At 50.5% G+C, this 18,630-nt stretch overlaps 1 protein-coding gene across 4 annotated transcripts; it reads left to right on the top strand.

Annotated features, from left to right (window-relative positions):
• The first annotated feature begins 10,377 nt into the window (after positions 1-10,377).
• TRIM45 (tripartite motif containing 45) lies at positions 10,378-18,619 on the top strand. 4 transcript variants are annotated; one of them, XM_037388948.1, is made up of 6 exons: positions 10,378-10,719; positions 13,248-13,981; positions 14,916-15,042; positions 16,972-17,086; positions 17,310-17,436; positions 18,312-18,619. In XM_037388948.1, exons 1-6 carry the CDS (start codon positions 10,394-10,396, stop codon positions 18,461-18,463), a joined length of 1,581 nt encoding a protein of 526 aa, XP_037244845.1. In that variant the 5' UTR covers positions 10,378-10,393; the 3' UTR covers positions 18,464-18,619. The 4 variants fall into 4 exon arrangements, 3 of the variants coding, with proteins under 3 accessions (XP_037244845.1, XP_037244847.1, XP_037244846.1); XM_037388949.1 differs by lacking the exon at positions 10,378-10,719 and adding an exon at positions 11,059-12,459; XR_005104425.1 differs by lacking the exons at positions 16,972-17,086; positions 17,310-17,436; positions 18,312-18,619 and adding an exon at positions 14,374-14,789 and having other exon boundaries at positions 14,916-15,011.
• Positions 18,620-18,630: the final 11 nt, after the last annotated feature.

The raw sequence follows: 18,630 nt of genomic DNA, 5'->3' as shown, positions 1-18,630 counted from the left end.
GAAGTTGAAATCAGAATCTGTATTTGCTGTGTACTGAAGTGTGCTCTCTGATTCAACAGAAAACTGTGATAAGACTACAGTTGTATTAAGCTGGTTTGTTATGTGTGTATATAATACTTCAATGACCATGTTTTTATATTGTTTTTATTTGACTTTTTAATGTAGCCACCATTTTATTATTAATGATTAACAGTAAAACCTAGGATTGTGAGGAAATGCTTATATATCTGTTCTTTACATTGTAGTACATCTGGGCAAAAAACTTTATAATGGACATCAAAAAAATGAAAAAAATCTGCAAGTCTGGAGAAGAAAATATCTATAAGTCTGAAACCTAGGTTTTGAGTAAAGTTTTTTTTTAATATTTTCTCTTTTTTTAACGGTTAAATTTGCACCTGAACATATTGATGGGGTGGGGTATTAAAAGGGGCCAGCCCATACCCTTTCAATCAGTTCAGTTTTAGGAGAATGAAGAAAAGATAGTTGTCTCTTTTTTTCTTTTCCTTTTTTCCTTTTCATTTTAAAGGGAATTTTTCTTTTAAACAGATTTAGAAAATCTAAACAAATATGGGGTTCAGAAGAGGACCTGTTCAAATATTCATTGACACTTCTGCAATTTGTTTTTCCAGTGTTAACTTTGGGAAGTGAAGGCTTACAGTCCTGTTATTTTGTGAAGTAACAGCTAAAATTGCTTGGAAGAAGCCCCCCAACTCATGCAGAGGCAGGAATGCCACGGCTGGGATGGAGTACGTAACCATAATGCCCACACGTTAATCCTGTTGCTTCTGACTTACACCAGGCTAATGGCTACTACAAATGCTCTGTAACCATTTAGACTGAGATTTCCTTTTGGAATGCAGGAGTGGAATTAGTCTTTCAAGTTATCTGGATTCCTTCACTTGGAAGCTGCGGTATCAAATAACTGTTTGGAAGTGGAGTCATCTCACTCTGTTCCGGTCGAAAAACACTGAGGTGAGAAATAACTGCTGGTTTTCCTTCACACTGTTAGTGAAATCTGAGTCTCTTTGAGATCCATAGAACTCTGGTTTGGGAGGACTTCAGGTCCAGCTTCAGAGTCAGGACTAGTGACTCCGTAAGACTGTTGCCCCATGCGACAGCGTCTGTGGTGCAGAGCACCCAGCTCGCAGCCAGCGGAAGCAGTGGGACCACCCAGAGCTCCAGCCAGGCTCCCCAAAGCCACACAGCTGCGTGAGCAAACAAGTAACTCCTCTCTCAGCACAGCTGACCTTGCACTGGTGGCAGAACTTGTTCCCAACACAGGCCGAGCGCTCTGCTCAGCTCAGAAGGCAGGAATGTCTCGCTGGGAGTCTCTAGCCACCCTCCCACCAACTCCAGCACAGCCTTAGACTGGGGGCAGGGAGCTGCCTGCGGCTCAGGTGGGGGTCACACAGTTTCAGCCAGTTTCAGGGCTAAAAACGAGCTGCAGCTGAGCTGTAGTGGAAATGTGTTTGTGGGGACTCTGCAGGACGGTATAAAGCTGAGGGCAGTTGCTGAGAGACTGTTACTGCTTGGCATTATCTTTTTTTTTTTTTGCCTGTTCTGGACCAAGCAACAAACTGCAGCTGTCACTAGCAGCAGCACATCTGATTTTTCATACGAGATAAAGGAGAAAGTTTTAGGGCTTCATTTATCTTCATTTTTCAATTGTGTTAAATTACAGAAAGGCTGGTATCGCCTTGTCCCAGTGTTTTGTGCTTTATTGCCAATGACTTTCTGATCTTACAAGATAAATGCTTTACTGCCTTGCTTCCTTTTTTTTCCCTGGCCTTTCATGTTTGTTCTTTTTGTCTTAAATGGCAGCAGAAGGACGTTTGGCCGCAGACCAGGCTAAGCACAATAGTGAAAGGCAGGTAAAGAGAAGAGCTGCAGCCTTTGTTTTCTCTTGTCCTCCTTTTATCAGGTATACCACATAGGAATTGTTTTCCCTTTGAAAATGTTTCTCTTGGAAAGCATGGGAAAGTTCCCCATGCCCATTTCGATTACAAAATTCTACACCGAAAACCTCATTGCAAATAGTCTTTTCATTTTATTTTTGGAGATGGAAAAACTCTAGGGGGTTTTCTTGGGTTTTTGATTCCTTCCTCTTTCATAGTCATTAGTTCTTCTGCAGTTACAAAAGGAGACTGTGCAATGTGTTGCCTTGTTTGGGTTTTATTTTGGTTTTGAAATACGAAATAGTTGACAAATAGTTGTGGGTACGGAACAGAGATAAGTCCAAAACAAATCCTGCTTTCAGTTTTTAAGCTTACACCCACTTGTTCCAGTTTCTAGAGGCAAACTGAAAATTCTGTAGATGCGACACTTTATTTTACATTATGCTTTAGGAGGACATGCAAAGTCCATAAGGTCTTTTTAAACCAAAAAAGTCTCAAATTGAGAGCATTTCCCTCTGAAACCTTTAGCTACGCAGAATTGCTAGCTCCATCAAGGCGGCAGTCTGGCACTGCTGGTTGGCATTTCTAGGTGGGTGTTAAGATGACCACCCCTCCCAGCAGTGATGTAGCCCTGCAGGTCTGAGGCACCGGGGACTGGTGCAGAGGTGCCTTGGCCTTTGTAACTGTGGAAACAAAGAGGTGTCTGACAGCCTGGGGAACCTCTGTGAGGGCACACAGAGGGGGAGGCAGCTGTGACAAAATAAGATCTGATGTAAGGATGCTTTTAGAGCCATGCTTGCACCAAAAGAGAGGGAAGTGCAGAGCTCTGGAGGTCCAGAATAGTGGAATACTTTACTGCTGTGAGATGCTTAATCAGCTGACTGCATTAATAAAAATTTGCTGCTTTATTATGGGCTGGTCTCAGAGGTACAGGGCTCCAGGATGGTGAAAGGTGTGCAAGACTGAGGAGTCCTGGGTCACCTCTGCTCTATTAGAAGCACAAGTTTTGGATTAGAAAATCATCATCATGTTTATGTTTCTGCTGTTTAGCTGAGCATGCCCCATCCTGACAGCTGCCATGTACGTGGTCCTGTCCTGTGGTAGGATTCACAAACTTCTTCTGCCTTCCCTTCTGTGGCCCTTGAATGCAGGGGTGCTAATGGGGAGGCCTTTGCATGACGTGGAACACAAAAGTCTGTGAAGAGAATCTCTTCCTGTGCTAATAATGGACATACAGAAGTATTAACGTGCATATATATTCTGTGCATTTCAGTTCTTAGACATTTTAGCCAGTGCATAGTCTTGGGAGAGAGCACAGGTATCGCAGGTGATCCTCCCCCTTCACTTCAAACAGCGTGAGGACATGGTGCAGGCAGGAAAAGGCAGCGCCCAGAACACGTGCCTGGCTCCAGCTCAAGCCAAGGCGCTTGTAACTCGCAGCAACTGCCATTTGCCGCAGAGAAGCGGCCCTGCAGCCCTGGGCAGGGTGGAGCTGAGCAGAAGAGCTGCCAGGGCTTCTCCCCTGCCCCAGGCTGCACAGTACAGTTACTTCGCCGTTAATAACAATTACTCACAATCTCCTGTCTGGCCTCATCTTCTTGAGAACTGCTGGGTGCAACTGAGACAGCACCACAGTGGAAAAGGGCAAGTGCCTCTCCAGCCTGGCGAGCTTGCCAGGCATAGTTTCAGCAGAAGCTGAAAAAAGCAAAAAGACCCTTGTCTCTGCAAGTGCCTGTCTGTGCCTCCTCTGCAGTCTTCCGCACAGCACCTGGGTGTTTCTGAGAAACAGGGAGTGAGGTGCTTAGGAAGAGCCATCTTGGGAGTAGAGGGGTGATCCAGGGCAGCCTGGATTCTTGCTTGGACACCTGAGTAAAAACCTTAATACTCATTTTCCTTCCCCCATCTCTTTTTTTGCCCCCCAATTCAGCAGAAGGTCTCGATAGCAACAGAGTGAGGAAAATAGAGTTGGGGTTGCCCCTGCTCTATGCAGTTCTGCTTTCTGGCCAACAAACTAAGCAGGAGCAGTGGAGTTAGGCACAGCAGAAGAGCTGGGTGCACGAGGGAGGAGAGCCGGGGGCAAGCCAAGCAAATTAAGGAAGCAGGAGAGCTGCGCTGAATGCAGATGCATGCTCGCCAGCTCAGGCTTTCTTGCTGGGAACAAATGTGATAAGCAGGCTGGCATGCTGTGCACAGATGTCCCAAAATCAGGATTCTTCACCCAGGGTGCAAGCTGATCCACACACGGAGTCGAGATATTTGTTCATTGCATGCCTATGCAGAGATAGGTGCTAGATGGTAAATCCGCAAAGCCAGCATGCCTATTCCTAGTTTTGGGAGGTTCACATACAGTTCAACAAACAGGAGTTGGCGATCTTAAAACATGATTGGCTATAACTCTTTACATCCTATTCCATATAATACGTATGCTCCAGAGGGTGTGGGGTGGGGGCTGGGCTACCTTTTCACAGTTTCTGCTTCAAAGGGAGTTACTTTTACTGTTACAATTGTATTGTAATAAGGATATGTTACTTTTGGGTAGCTTGTCTCTGCAGTTTTGGGTCTGCAAATGTTTTTTCTAGCCCAGTTCCACATAACTCTTCAGGGTCGCTGTTAGCTGTGTTCTGTTGTACTCTTCAGGGTCACTATGTCTGTGTTCTGTCTGTATTGTTAGCCGTATCGGTTCCTTGGATTATTTCACATTCCTCCTTCGGCCGTTTGTCATCACAGCTGTGGCTGGCCTGTACCTGTCTGAAACAGAGTGCTGACTCTCATTAGATTGACATCTGCTCCTGCAAGGAAGTAGTTCTCCTGCAAACCTGTTGCAGTTTCCTTCAGGCAGTAAGATTTTGTATTTATTCATTTATATATATCTATGTGTGTGTGTGCGCATGCATAAAAATATTGCTTTGTCAGGTCTCATACTGACCACAAACCTCACTGAAGCAAGTTTCCTGCTCGCACTGCCCTGCAGCCAGGCCAGGATTTTGTTTCTAGTGCTGCAGGAAGAGTCCTGCTCGGACACCCCCGTGCACACACAGAGGCTGTTCATAGCCTGTGGGACCATGGGGCAGACGAAAGGGTGCTGCAAAGTGACTCCACCACAAGGCACATTCTAATATTGCTTGCTTGCCCCATTGACAGTCTCTGCTGCGGGATCTGTTCTCCCCACACACCCCTCAATCATACGATCGGGAGCTGCTCTGCAAGCAGCACAACTAATTCAGCCTGGTTTTCTCTGGAGTGCTCCACATTTTTCTAGTTGCCTCTGGCCACCACTATAATAGCTGTATCGCCATGTGATATCCTACTGTAGTATCTTCCTGTCTCTCACGATCCTGGCAGTGAAGGGAAAGAAAAATGGCTCCATTGTCTTCTCTGTGTATTAAGTGTCTTATTTATTTATCTTCTTTTGCACGTAGACACTTACATTCTTTCAAATCACTTCCCATGTCTCCAATATGGCTGAAAGGGAGGTGAAAAGGGTTACTGGCCTGACATCACAAAGAAGTTGCTTCCTTAGAAAACCTGGCTTGAAAAAAACCCCGGTTTCATCTTCCCCTCAGAAAATGTAGGCAGGATTCAGGAGAGATTAAAAAATATATATAGCAGCAGAAAGCTGAGGGTGGCAGCAGGTGGCTGGAAAGCTGCAGGGAGGAGGGGAAGGCAAGAATGTCTGGACAGAAGCCACAGCAAGGGCAAGTCTGCACAAAGCAGCATTGCTGGGTGGTTTAGCTGCAGCTGCTTTTGTATCCAAAGAGCCTTCGCCAACAGAAACGGATATGGCTTGATCAACATGAACTGTTTCCTGTCACAAATCTGGAGGACAAGAGAGATCCACCCTTCTCTTTCGCTGCTTTCTTTCTGTGTTCCATATACTACTGTATCTCTGCTTCCAGTTTGCTAGGGTCAGGCGCCTGCGTGTGGTGCTTGTGCCCCTTCCATGAGTCCGTAAGCCAAGCAGGTGCAGTCTGCCAGGTGTGCTGTTTTGCTGCCTTCTTCCTTCACTTCTCTCAGGTCACACTGCAATGGTTTAAGTCCTTGTGCTGGAGCGTGGGTTTGATGTGTGATAGCAGCTTACAGAAATGTATTTTGGAGTCCAGCATGAAAATGAAGAGAGTTGGGCTTACGTTAAATGAGGTCTCTTGAATTTCAGTTTAGTTTAGTCCCTTAAGCTCAACACCAGCCTGAAGAGAAAAAGCTGCTAGCAAATTTAAAAGAGAGTCTATGAGTACCTACGTGAAGGGAGATGTTTGATAGTGAAGGTGTTTCCCCAAAGAGTGAGTACCCCCAGAAGTGCCCTGTAGAAAGTCTGTGAGAGATCTCGGGGGAGAAGTCTCCCTCTCCATCCCAAGCAGGGTATCAGTGCTGGCCTTTTGCAGCAGCTGTCACATCCCCCCGTGCAGTCAGCTTGCAGAAATTTTGTCATATGAGTCTTGGCCAGAGGCAATTTGCCCTTGTGCCCTCCAGGCCCTGCACAGGCAAAAGTCAGCTGGGACCTCCTTTTCTGAAGGCAGGCTCGCTCGTTGCAGCTGGGTTCTGCCATGTTGGAGAGCAGTCCCGCTCCATCATCTCTGATGGGAGTGACCTCTGCCACCTGATAGAGAAGAAAGAAAAAGTGACAGTTGTGTGGTCACACAAGTTATACGGCACTGCCTAGCAGCTAGGCTGCTGCAGGTGTCAAAGGAGATGGGGACAAACTCAACCCAGAAGTTTGGGCTGAGATAGGGACCCACGAACCAAACCAAAGGCATTTTCTTTGTAACCAGGCGCTCACCGAAACGGTGTCTGAGACACGGTACGTACAAAACCTGGAGCCATGGGAGGGTCTCTTTCACAGAGAGCACGTTAAGGACATCTACATTATACTTTATACCCAACGATGGGCCTGTTACCAGATCTAAACTTGCTTCGCACTATGAGCGCTGGCATATGGAGAGAGAGGTGGCTTTGCCCATGGGCATATCTGAGCCTGCAACTGTCCCACCTCCCCTCACAACCACACCATGCAGCTACAGAAGGCAGCTGGGCTGGGCACAGCATCCTTCGATGGCCCCTAGCTCCTGAAATGCCTCAAGTGGGTACCCCCAGAAGTGCCCTGTAGAAAGTCTGTGAGAGATCTCGGGGGAGAAGTCTCCCTCTCCATCCCAAGCAGGGTATCCCAAGTGCTCACGCTCTGAGAGCCCTGGGGCATCGGGCTGGATGCAGAAGGTGAGGGCTGGGGACAACACCAGCTTCTGTGCCTCAGTAAATAGACTGATAGTCATAGACTCTTGGACCAGAAGCCAAAAGAACGGTACGGAAATGCTCCTCCCACCAGTCAAATGCTACATAATTTAAAATGCATGTTTAGCTGCATGAGGAAGAGATCCTGCTTAGGTTGGGAGATGTTTGTAAATCCTTTGTTAGATTTTCCAGGTGAGGTTGATATAAACGGGAAGAGCTAACGTTAGCTGGGTGGCTGGGCAATAGCCTGCACCAAACAGTTTGCATGGGAAGAAGCAATGATGTGTCACGTACTACCAGACCATAGTGGTGGCTCTGCCGTATTCAGAGAAGTCTCTGAAACACAGTAGCTCCCAGGGCTGGCAAATCCACAGTAAAACTGGACTTGCTGGGCAACTGGGAAGCAGCCAGCTGCCCATTCCACTTCTTTTTGTAAACTCCCCAAATAAGCCGTTTTCCACCTCCCTCTGGCTGCTGTTAATGCAGGCCATGGCACTTTGACAGGTTCTCCATTTTCTGTCAACAAGATCTCTAATAATTTCTGAGTATTTTTCAGAGCTTCTTTTTTATTATCTTGGACTTTTCTGCAAGCCCAGGGATTGCAGGTCTGCTCCTCACTGTCCTGTTCACTAATGACTTTGGCTTCACCACCTTTTCAGTTCGCTTCTTACGGCAGGATATCCAGAAACAGCTTCCTAAAATTAACAGAGTAGGCGGGAACAGGTTAGCATGAGGCACCCCATCCCAAGCATGATGAATGGTTTATATGCACACTATTCACAAAGAGTCTAGGAAGGAAATTATGCTTTAAAGATTTTTTGGTACATGACACAAACATTTAAACTCCTATTTCTTTAGAAAAATATAAACGGGAAAGCAGCATAAGGCTGTCTCCAGAATGGGTTAATTAGCAAATATAATATAAATATTAATCAAGAATCCCTGAAGGGAAGGGGGAAGGAAATCATCAAATCTTCCATGTTTCTTGTTTGGTGATCCAGTGCTTAATGGTAGGAAGTGAGAGGAGATAAACTGCAGCTAAAAAGGAGGAAGGAGCTGGCAGGGAAAGAACAGGAAAGAGCAAGCACTCTTGATAGGCTCTGGTAGAAAACTTTAACAATAGGAGCAGGAAAACAAGTTTGAAGAGGACATCATTTCAAATGAGTCTTGGGTCAGATGAGGATAATTTGCCATGCAGCAACTCTGGTGAAATGTGGCCAAAGGAAAACATTATTCCTTAGTGTAATTTTAGACACATTGTCATTGTTTCGTTTTAATTATGCTCCTTTATTGCCCATCAGTGTTTGTAAGTTAGTGCATTTTTTTTTTCATCCTTACATTTTGTCCAGTTACAAAGCAAACCGAGTAATCCAAGACAGGAGAGGGCCTCCCAGTGCAATCGTTGCGGTGCTTTGCAGCCCAGTATGCTTCTTGAAGATATTCACGGGGCGCCAGTATACATCTCCATTGAGTTGCCTTCCACAATTTAGGACTTGGCATCGGGGCTTCCTCCACTGACGAGCAATAGCCAAGAAAGCAATATTATGGGGAAAGTAACCAAAACTGAAGCACAAGTTTGTACTAATACAGCTCTGTTTTGCAGGCCGCTAGTTAGTTTTTGGATGGTTGGTATTTTTTTGTTTGTTTGTTTCTCTTTTACATTTCTGTTTCTCTTTTCTTTCTGAGTCTCACGAGGCTCTCATGACCATTCTCTGCAGCCCCACTGTGACTTCTTCTAGTCATCGGGAGGTTGCTACTGCTGCATGCTGATGACTCAGGGTTACGTTAGTCAGTAGTGATCTGTCCGGTGCTCCCAACTTGATCAGCCTCAGGGCAGATGATCAGCTGGGTGGAACCTCAGATTTTTCTCTGCAGCTGCCAGCCACGGTTTATTTCACCATCTCTCTGCACCCAGGGAAGATGCTGCTGTTCTCTAGGTAGTTCGCCTTTTCTGTGCAATGGCAACATTACGATTCTTCTCCCGTTTTCTTCCCCCACCTACGCTTACTATTGTTTGCTACTCCTTCCACCAGCATGATTAAAAGAACCAGTCTTTCCTCTCTGCCACCATATCTCGTATTGTTATCAAGTCATCTTGTCTCACAATTACTGCAACTTCTATCCTTTCTAACCTCTGCAGCAACCACTTCACTTGCCTATTGTTAATCCGCAGGAGTCTGTTAGAACATCTTTCTTTTTTGATCAGCTGTAAGGCTGTGAACACTTGATCGTGACCCAAAACCTTGATCTCATATTACATCATGAAAGACAAGAGAAATGTTAGTATCACATGAGGAAGACTATGTCTGTGTCCATCCGTTATACATCAGAGTGGTGTTAACATCCATCACAGATCAAGTATTTGCAGATCAGGAGGTTTATTTTGCAGTCAGCAGTCCTGAAAAAAACACCTGACTGGAGACCTCCCTTGTGTGTTGTTTTTTAATACAACTCAGGGAGCTTCAAATCCAGAAGTCTTAGATGGTGTCCGTATCATGTTGGTACTCAAAAGGGCCTGCGGGATGGGGCAGAAGATGGCCACGGTCCTAGGCAAGCTGATGGAGTGGCTGGTACGAAGTTCAGCCTTACGGGCTGAATGCAGCACGCTATAGGAGCACATCACTGCTAGTCAATGTGGGTTTGTAGAAAAGAGCGTTCAAGTATCTTACTTCGTTCTTTGAGGAACTTACAAATCAGACGGATAAAAGCAATTGTGCAGATACTCTCAAGTCCATGGAGTTTCATGCAGCACTGCAACGACACTGATTTCGAAGGCTGCCTTCTACAACACGTGTAAGCGCAGCCATCAATCGCTCGACAGACCGAGCTCCCCGGCCAGCCCCGCGGGCAGCCGCTGCGCTGGGCTCTGTCTGCGGGAGCCCCGCCGCTGCCACTCGAGCTCGCCGGCGCCCGCGAGGGGTGACCGGGCCGGCCCGGAGGCAGCCGGGGCCGGCGAGGGGCCCCCCGGGGCAGCCCGCGGTTTGAGCTGGGGCCGCCCGGACACGGCACAGCCCCCCGCGGCGGGCCGGGGCCGCTTCCCAGGGAACCGCCGCGGGAAACCCGGGAGCCGTCGGGGGGGGCCCGCAGGAGCGGCCCGGGCGAGGCGGCAGCGGCTGCCCCCGGCGCCCCCCGGCCCACCGCCCCCTCACCGCGGCGGAGGGCGGCGCCGGCCGAGCGCGAAGCCCCGCCAGCGGCCGCCGCGCTGCGCCGGGCGGGCCGGGGGCGGTGCGAGGGGCGGGGGGCTGCTGAGGCGCGGCCCTGCCCGGCGGGGCGGCATGGCGGCCGGGCCGCGCTGCCCGCTCTGCCCGCTCTGCGCCGAGCCCTGCGCCGAGCCGCGGCTGCTGCCCTGCCTGCACTCGCTGTGCGCGCCCTGCCTGAGGCGGCTCGGGCCGCTGGGCCAGCCGGGCCGCCCCGTCCTGTGCCCGCTCTGCGACGCCGAGGTGGCGCTGCCGCCCGGCGGGGTCGGGCAGCTCGTCCCCGACTACCTGGCGCTGAGGCGCGGCGGGGCGGCGGGCTGCGACCTCTGCGCGGACGGGGCGGCGGTGAGGCGGTGCCTGACCTGCGGGGCCGCGCTCTGCCTCTTCTGCTGCCAGGCCCACAGGTGAGGGGGCGGCGAGCCCGGCCCGCGGGGCCGCCTCGGCGGGGGGCAGCAGGCGGGGACCCACGGCCAAGCGCTAAACCCAGGTGTCTTCCAGTTTGTCCGTTCCCTGACAGGATTTTACCCTCCATGAGGATGCTCGGTACTCTGGTGGGGACCGGCGAGCAGTAGGCTGGGCAGCCTGTCGAGGTGAAGCCGTTAAATCCACCACCAGGCCAGCCCGCGGCCGTGGCGGTGGAGCCGGTAAATCCACCGTCAGGCCACAGGCGTAGCTGCTCGCTGGTTTGCATCGCGGTTTGGCCTCGCTGAGGGGAGAGTGGCTCACCCCAGGAGGCGCGAGTGTGGGCAGAGCGGGTGGGACAGGGCCCTGGCGCGTTGTGCCATCTGCTCTGGGGAACGCACATCTCCCAAGGGAAAACAGGGAATGTGGTCTGCCTCTCCCCACCTCCAGAAACCTTTCCTGCACAAAGGCACCCAGGGGTGAAGTGAAAGGACGTAAGGGGAAGCCCTGATGCTAGCCTGCCTGCTGTCATTGCCACCTCCTGATGGTCGACCCGTGTGCTTGCCTGTCAAGTGTTGTGTCGGTGTACCCTGTGTGTGTTTTCAGCGTTTCTGTGAGGACAGGTGGAGCCCACGGCAGTAATTGCTCTGCAGTGTGCCTGGCGTTGCAGGGTTGAGTTCCAGTGGAATACAGGAAAACTGAAGAAGTGACAGCAGAAGAGAGCTGTGTCCCTCAGAGAGGGTCCTGCCAGTAAGGCAGGAAGAAGAGGTGACTGCAATGGAGGTAGCAGTTGAAGAGGAGGTGGCTGCTGTGGCCTGTGAGCAGGACAAAGGACAGGCAGTGCTATGGAAGAAAAGTGACAGGAAGCCTGGATGGCCTTGTGAGGCAGGGAGGTGACAGGCAGGGTCAGAAAAACACCCAGTAGCACTGGCCGGGGAAGCCTCTTAGCCTGGGTTAATCAGCCTCGCCTGTTCCCTCCGTGTTTGCTGCTCCTTTCCACTTGATTAGCACATTCTTTCCCCAGAAAGAATTGAGGCATATTCCTCACTGCCCTCCCCCCCCTGCAGATGCTTGTGCCTCTGGTAAAATGGCTTAGACCCTTCGTTACCTTTCTACTCAGGGCTGTAGTTTTCAGCATACCATTCTGATTAGCTAATGCCTCGTACCACATGCAAGCTGCTGAAGAGTGATAAACTGAGACTTTTGAGTAGCAGCCTGCTGCACTGACAGAAATAACTACAGAAGGTATAAAGCAGTAGAAGATTTATCCCCATGAGCCGCTTCCTATGTTTTTTACTGGTACCATTTTTTTACCCCACTAGCATCTGCAGACTTGCACCTGAATTAGTTGACGGCAGAGCAGAGCAAGGGCCAAGGAAAACCATTTTAAAATGATTTCCTGGTGCGTAAGGAAGATTTCTAAGGATCTGAGTACCACTGTTATGCTCCTTGGAATAAGTGAGAGAGATCTTAAGTTGAAGTCAGGGAAGTGTGAATTTGAAGAGTGTTAAGCGAATAATGCTAGAGTGCTTTGAAAACGTGCTGGACCCAAGGGAGATTAGCGGGAAGCAAAAGGAGCAGCGTAAGGGCCACATCCTGCCCTGTGGTGAGGTTGTTTTGTGTTGCCAGAGCAACTCTGTGGAGCTTGGTCCTCGGAGTACTTCTTTGCTTACAGTTTGGACCTCTCATCGCAACTGCCAGAAGTCATTAGTACAGGAGACAAGGCTTCTACATCCTGCTCGGTAACTAGCTCCTTATGTCCAAGGAAATATTCTGGTGCTGCCCTGTGACTTGGTGGATGTCAGGGTCGTAACATGTTCTTTGTGCCCCATCCTCGGTCTCCTCTGAGCAGGACCTTACCTGGCAGCCGGAAGGAAGTGGAGTTTGACTTTTGGAATATTCAGTGTTTTATCACAGACTGTCTTCTGGCAGCGGCCTGAAGTAGATTTTCCCGTAAAGGTTTTTAGAGCTCTTTGCCTCAGCAAATTTAAAGCTGGTGAAAATCCCTGGGCTGATGGCTGAGGAGCCTGGGACCTCCTTTTCCTCTCCAGAAGTGACTGTCTGTGAGCAATTCTGTTTCGAGACACCTCCTGCCAGCTCTCGCTTTGCAGGGCTCACCGCCCTCCTGCTGCCTGTTACAGTGGGCTCTGGGGGTGATTGCGATCATCCCACTTCTGTCGGGCTCCATCAAGGGGCTGCTGGCAGTAGCAACCTGCCAACCCATTCCCTGTCCGCGTGTGGCCATGGTGGGGCACATGATTCTTGTGTGTGTGAAAATAGTGCTGACCCCATGCAGGGAGCCTGAGAGCAGCCTCTAATGAGCTGCTTGCAGATGCTGTTCTCTTTTGGGCGGAGTCCTGTCCTCAGGAGACCACAAGTCCCTTCATGCAGAGCAGATTTCATGGGAGACAGGAGGGAGCGGCACACACTGTGGCTTGCAGACTGTACAGACTGGCATTTGCAAAGGGTCTCAGATGTTTGCATTTCAAATCCAACATGCATAAAGTGACGTGTGGTTCCTCCCTTCTAGGAGACAGAAGAAGACAGCCTCTCATGCTGTGACAGAGCTGGTGAGCAGCAAGCACTGCAACCAGGCCAGGAAACCTCTCTTCTGCCCTTCCCATCCCACAGAGGAGCTAAGGCTGTTCTGCGAGCAGTGTGACCAGCCTGTGTGCCGGGATTGCGTAGCAGACAGACACCGGCAGCACACCTGTGACTTCACTGGCAATGCCATCCACAGGCATGGGGAGGCCCTGCAGGAGCTGCTGAGAAGCACCCAGCAGCACATGGGCACCCTAGAGGGTGTGCTCAGTCACATTGATGACATGGTCAGTGCCGTCCGAGATCGCGCAGAGGCTGTGGCCGCAGAGATCCGTCAGTTTGCCAGTGGGTATGTGAAAGCGATTGAAGAACACCGGGACCGGCTACTGAAGCAGCTGGAGGACTTGAAGGTGCAGAAGGAAAATCTGCTGCACTTGCAGAAAGCTCAGATGCAGCAGCTGCTGCTGGACATGAGGACAGGTGTGGAGTACACGGAGCACTTGCTGACGAGTGGCTCAGACCTGGAGATCCTCATCACCAAAGGGGTGGTGGCGAGTCGGCTGGCAAAGCTGAACAGCGTTGCTTACAACACCCGCCCCAGCGTGGACGACGGGATCCGTTTCTCTCCCCAGGAGAGGGCAGGGCAGTGTTTTGGCTATGAAGTTTTTGGGGCCATTATCAATAAAGTGGTTGATCCCGCCAGATGTACCCTACACGGGGAAGGTAATGGGGTGCTGTACAACAGCTGTATGGGAATGTGCCGCTCCCTGAAGTCACCTCTCCACTCTTTGTACCCATGTGGTGTGCAGCTTAAGGCACTGTTGGCTCCCTGCTGTCCAGGCTTGGACTGGGGGCAGGGGTCGAGCCCTGCCAGAGGTTGCGTTGCTTGCTGAGGGCCTGTGGGAGCCATGCTGGGCAGGGAGCCAGAGAACTATCCCCATCCAGGTGCACAGAGCGTAGTGGAGCTGCCCTCCACAACATCGCTGACCTCAGCGTGGGGAACGGCACCTGCAGTGGCAGGACATGATGCTCTCCTGGTGGCCCCTGCTGTTCTGGAGCATGGGCCCAGGCAGGTCTCCTCTGTGGCTGAGTGAATAGGTTCATTCTCCTTACAGCTCCTGCCGAGATTGCCGTGGGAGTGACTGGGATTGATGATTTCATGGATATTTGCTTACTAAGGACTTGGAGCAGAGCCAGCAAACAGATAATGTTCAGACCAGCCCACAGAACGCAGCCAGCTCTGGTCGGTAATGGCCTTCGCAGGGCAGATGAGACAGACCCAGGGCTTGTTCGATCCTTTCAGTCCCAAACTGCAGGTGCTGAGGTCTGTGCACGGCGGGGCTGTTCCTCCTCCCTCCTGGTTGCATGGTGCACCTTGAGGCCTTCTGGGGAGATGCTGGCTGGGCTCAGAGGGGCAGGCAGGAAGACCACCCTGGTCCTTACAGACCTCTAGGCTAAGCCTGCCCAACATCTCTCAGCACCTATGGCTGCCCATGCTCTCCTGATCCCCAGTCATTTTTTACTTTTCCCTGTGAGTGGAAGGAGCTGCATTAAAGTCCTGGCTGTGCTCTGATGGGACTGCAACACTTAAAATGGGTGGGAGGTGGCAGTCACAGCTGGTGTGAATCCTTTCTGGTCCTGTTTCTCTGCCTTGCAGATGTCCACAGTGCCCGTCAGAACCAGCTGACTGGCTTTACCCTGCTCTGCAGTGACACCATGGGGGAGCGGATGGGGCGAGGAGGAGAGGCTGTGCAGGTCACCATCACCCACAGGGAGAAGGACAGGTGGGTATTTCACTTGAGAGCTCCCCAGCCACTGGGTTTGCCTTTCTGCCTCCCTTACCCTGGCTCCCTCCTTGCTTGGGCAGGTGGGGGGATGTGCTTCAGCATGTGGGTCAGAGTCTGTAGGAGGGAAAAGGAAGAAGAGTAGTGCCCACTGGGACAACAGTGCTTCCTACTGGTTGTATTTGACTGTGTGAAGCTTGATGGTGTTGGCTCAGATTTGTATTGACTCTTTTAGTGATTTGGGATTTCTTAAAGGATTCAGCCCTCGGTGGGTGTTAGACATTGCCAGAGTGAGATGTTGCTGCTTCCCACCCCTACCAGCCGACAGCCAGGGCTCCTGATTTTCTTAACACCTAATGAGTGTAAAACATCGCAACCCCAGAATGACCATCCTGAGTCAGACAGTCCACCAAGCCCAGGAGCTTCTGACAGTTGATGGAAGTGCCTAAGTCATGTTCTGGAGAAAGAATCTGTGTTGGGACTTTATTGTGCTTTCTCCTGTAGTTGGCAAGCGCTGGGCACTTTAAGATGTTTGGAGGTTTTCTAGCAAAAGCAGAGAAGACCACACTTGAGCTCCAAAATGTTTCCACAATGAAACTGACTGACCAGAAAAAATTATTTTCTAACTGTTTCCAGGCCACCTTTGTTCCTATAAAGCAGCCAGGCACAAATGCAGAACCAACGGGGGGGGGTCAGTTCTTAAGAAAAACATCTCTTGATTTTTTTTTTTTTTATAGTACTCACAATATGGCTGGATCAAGATACCAGCATAATGTGTTCTAGGAATGCTGTTGGTGGCCTGACCTGATGGGTAAAGGGGCACGATGCTAAAACTCCTTGCTGTGGGGGAGTGTTGACAAGGCGTACCGAAGCAGTGCTGGCTGCACAGATGCTTATCAGTATAGCGTCATGGTTCAAGAAGATTGTTCCAATGTACCTTCCTTCCTTCCTTGGGTGCACATATGACGTAGGAAAGTGTTCGCATGAGGATTATGTGGATTTTACGTGGTGGGATAGAGGTCGCTGTGGCCACGTTAACTCAGCTGCTTCTTGTGTGTATGCAGTCACTACATCCGTTGCTGAAAGCCGTCTGGCTTTGGGCTGAGGCACAGCAGCTACAGAAGAGCATGAAATATCAGCACAGTTCATGGCAGGAAATTATGTGGGCAGCTGTACTGATGTGAGATGGTGGGGGGTGGGGAGTACAGCCTGCAAATCTGGAAGATTATAAAACTGTCATATTGTGGGGCACAAGAGACTAATTAGTGGGTATTAGGAAGAACACCTTCCTCTAAGCAGAGCTACCCGATAATTGTCTGTGGAAAGCTTGTGTGAAGCAGGCAGGCAGTGCCGAGGTAACTAGCCGATGCTTTCTCCCTGGCCCTCTGCGTTCCTTGTGAAACCCAATGAGCTTCAATTTGGAAAGGGAGAGTTCACCAGCAGGGACCTAGAACTCCTCAAAGCATTGAAGAGAACAGCTGGAGTCAATGCAGCTGGGATAGCGGGTGAAGTGATTCGAACCTGCCCCGTTTATATCCTGTCTTCTTCATGGGCTCTTCTGGAGGTAACTGCTCTCTGAAGCTGTGAATTTACCCCACTTCTGAGGGCTCTTATCTGATGGGATAATCTGACCTGCAAGTCTGTCATCTGCTCTTTCAGTGCTCAGGGTTGCTACAGATCCTTGCCGTGCAGCTAAGTGCTAGCTAGACTTCCTTTGTACGGTTATTTTAGCTCCCAGTAGCAGGTGTGTGTGAAAGCTACTCAGTGCTTGAGCATTGCTCATGCATCCTGTTAAGCTCGCTTGAGACCCACAGCTGCTGAACAAGGCTGAGCATCAGGATCCAACTACAAATCTAGGCCAAACAGTGGTTCGCGTGTAGAGCAATTTTCTGCCAGTCACTGACCTCTTGGACTTCTCTCTGTTCATAGTGTGGTCAAGCCAACAGTGTGTGATAATGGTGACGGGACCTACCATGTTTCCTACAGCCCTGAGGAGCCAGGCTTGTATGCTGTCTGCGTCTATGTGAAAGGGCAACATGTACAGGTAGCATTCATTGTTCCTCTTGCACTGCTTCTTCTTTACCTGCTTTTCTTTTTTAAAATATTTGCCTTAAATCTTTTAAGGATTACCTCTACCACTTAGCAGTTTAAGACTGGGCTTAGCAATCTGTGACTGACAGCATCACCCAGTTGGTTTGTTGAAAATGCAGACACAACATCTGGTAGCATCCACTGCAGCAGCCTCTCTGCTTGCTTCTCCTCTGCAGGGCTCTCCATTCACTCTGGTGGTGAAAACCAAGTTCCGCGAGCACCAAGGCGTGTTTCACTGTTGCACGTTCTGCTCAAGTGGAGGCCAGAAATCTGCTCGCTGTGCCTGCGGTGGGACCATGCCAGGTGGGTGCTCAGCTTTCGCCACGCTGCTGGCATCAGAAGGGTTTGTTGCAGTTGGTCCTCCCTAGTGTAGATAGGTGCGAGTAGATGCTCTAGCCCGATGCTCTAGCCCAGCTCCTGCCTTGTACACGCACCAGGACTGTGGTAACATGTATGTACATATGTTCTGGTAGGATGTGGCTGCAGCAGTGAGAAATGCAGCAGGACACGCTAAGGGTCTTCTTAGCAGGCCCCATGGACAGAGGCCTGAGCCAGCTGTGCCGGAGTTGGGGCTGGGCACCTCTGTCTTTCAGCCCTTCTTGGTGAGGCTAAGCAGCACTGTGTCTATACTGCTTCTGTTCCACTGCTGGTGGGTTGGGAGCTCGCAGGCTGTGTCACACAGGGCCCAGTTCTGCGCTTCGGAGAAGCCTCACTTCATGTTTAGGATGAGAGTTCAACTCCTTTATTTGTTTAATCCCAGCCAGCTTCCCTGTCCTTAACCTGCATGTGGCATTGTGTGTTTTGCAGATTTTTAGTATAGAACCGACCGCTTCCTCCTTCTGTGCTTGATCTGTGTCTAGCTGTGGCCATAGCCACTAGCAGCTGGCGTGGGGTTCTGCAGGGCTGTGTTTTGCATTACTCAACAGGCAAGGGGATGGAAATCTTCAGCTTGCCCCAGCTGTTGGAACGGGGAGGTCCCTCTCAGTTGTTCTCCTTTCTTTAGGGAGTCCTGGCAGTTTTGGACTTGAATATGCTGCGCTGTCATCAGCCCATGCCTCTCCATCTTAGGGAAGTCCTGGGGCTGAAGCACCCCCTGAAAGCCTCTGATTTTCTGGCTCAAAAACCTGGCATTTGCTGGCCCACTTTGGGTTGAGCTGACAGTGCTTCTTCTCTTGTAGGTGGGTACCAAGGCTGTGGCCATGGGCACAAGGGTCACCCTGGCTGCCCCCACTGGTCGTGCTGTGGACAGGTGAAGGAGAGCTCAGAGTGCCTGGGAGGGCCACCTGGCAACACCTTGCAGAGGAGTTTGCTGAGGACGGTGGCAGTCTGAGCAGCCAGGTGAACTCCTGTGAACCCAGGGCGCTGCTGCTGGCTGCCGCGTGAGTGCAAACCACGAGCATCCCTGTGATCGCTGCGTAGAAAACAACGTCACGATGGGTGCGAGGAAGGGGGATGAGGGGAAAATAAAATTGTGCCTTATGTTCCACCTGGGGGTGT

Source organism: Falco rusticolus, chromosome 5 (assembly GCF_015220075.1).
Source record: "Falco rusticolus isolate bFalRus1 chromosome 5, bFalRus1.pri, whole genome shotgun sequence".
Classification (NCBI taxonomy): Eukaryota; Metazoa; Chordata; class Aves; order Falconiformes; family Falconidae; genus Falco; species Falco rusticolus.
This window is presented reverse-complemented; position numbering and strand designations above follow the sequence as displayed.

Coding starts and splice junctions, on each gene's coding strand:
- TRIM45 (XM_037388948.1), top strand. CDS start 10,394: ATGGCGGCCGGGCCGCGCTGCCCGCTCTGCCCGCTCTGCGCCGAGCCC. Junction 15,043..16,971: donor ACCCACAGGGAGAAGGACAG/GTGGGTATTTCA, acceptor CTCTGTTCATAG/TGTGGTCAAGCCAACAGTGT. Junction 17,437..18,311: donor CTGCGGTGGGACCATGCCAG/GTGGGTGCTCAG, acceptor CTTCTCTTGTAG/GTGGGTACCAAGGCTGTGGC.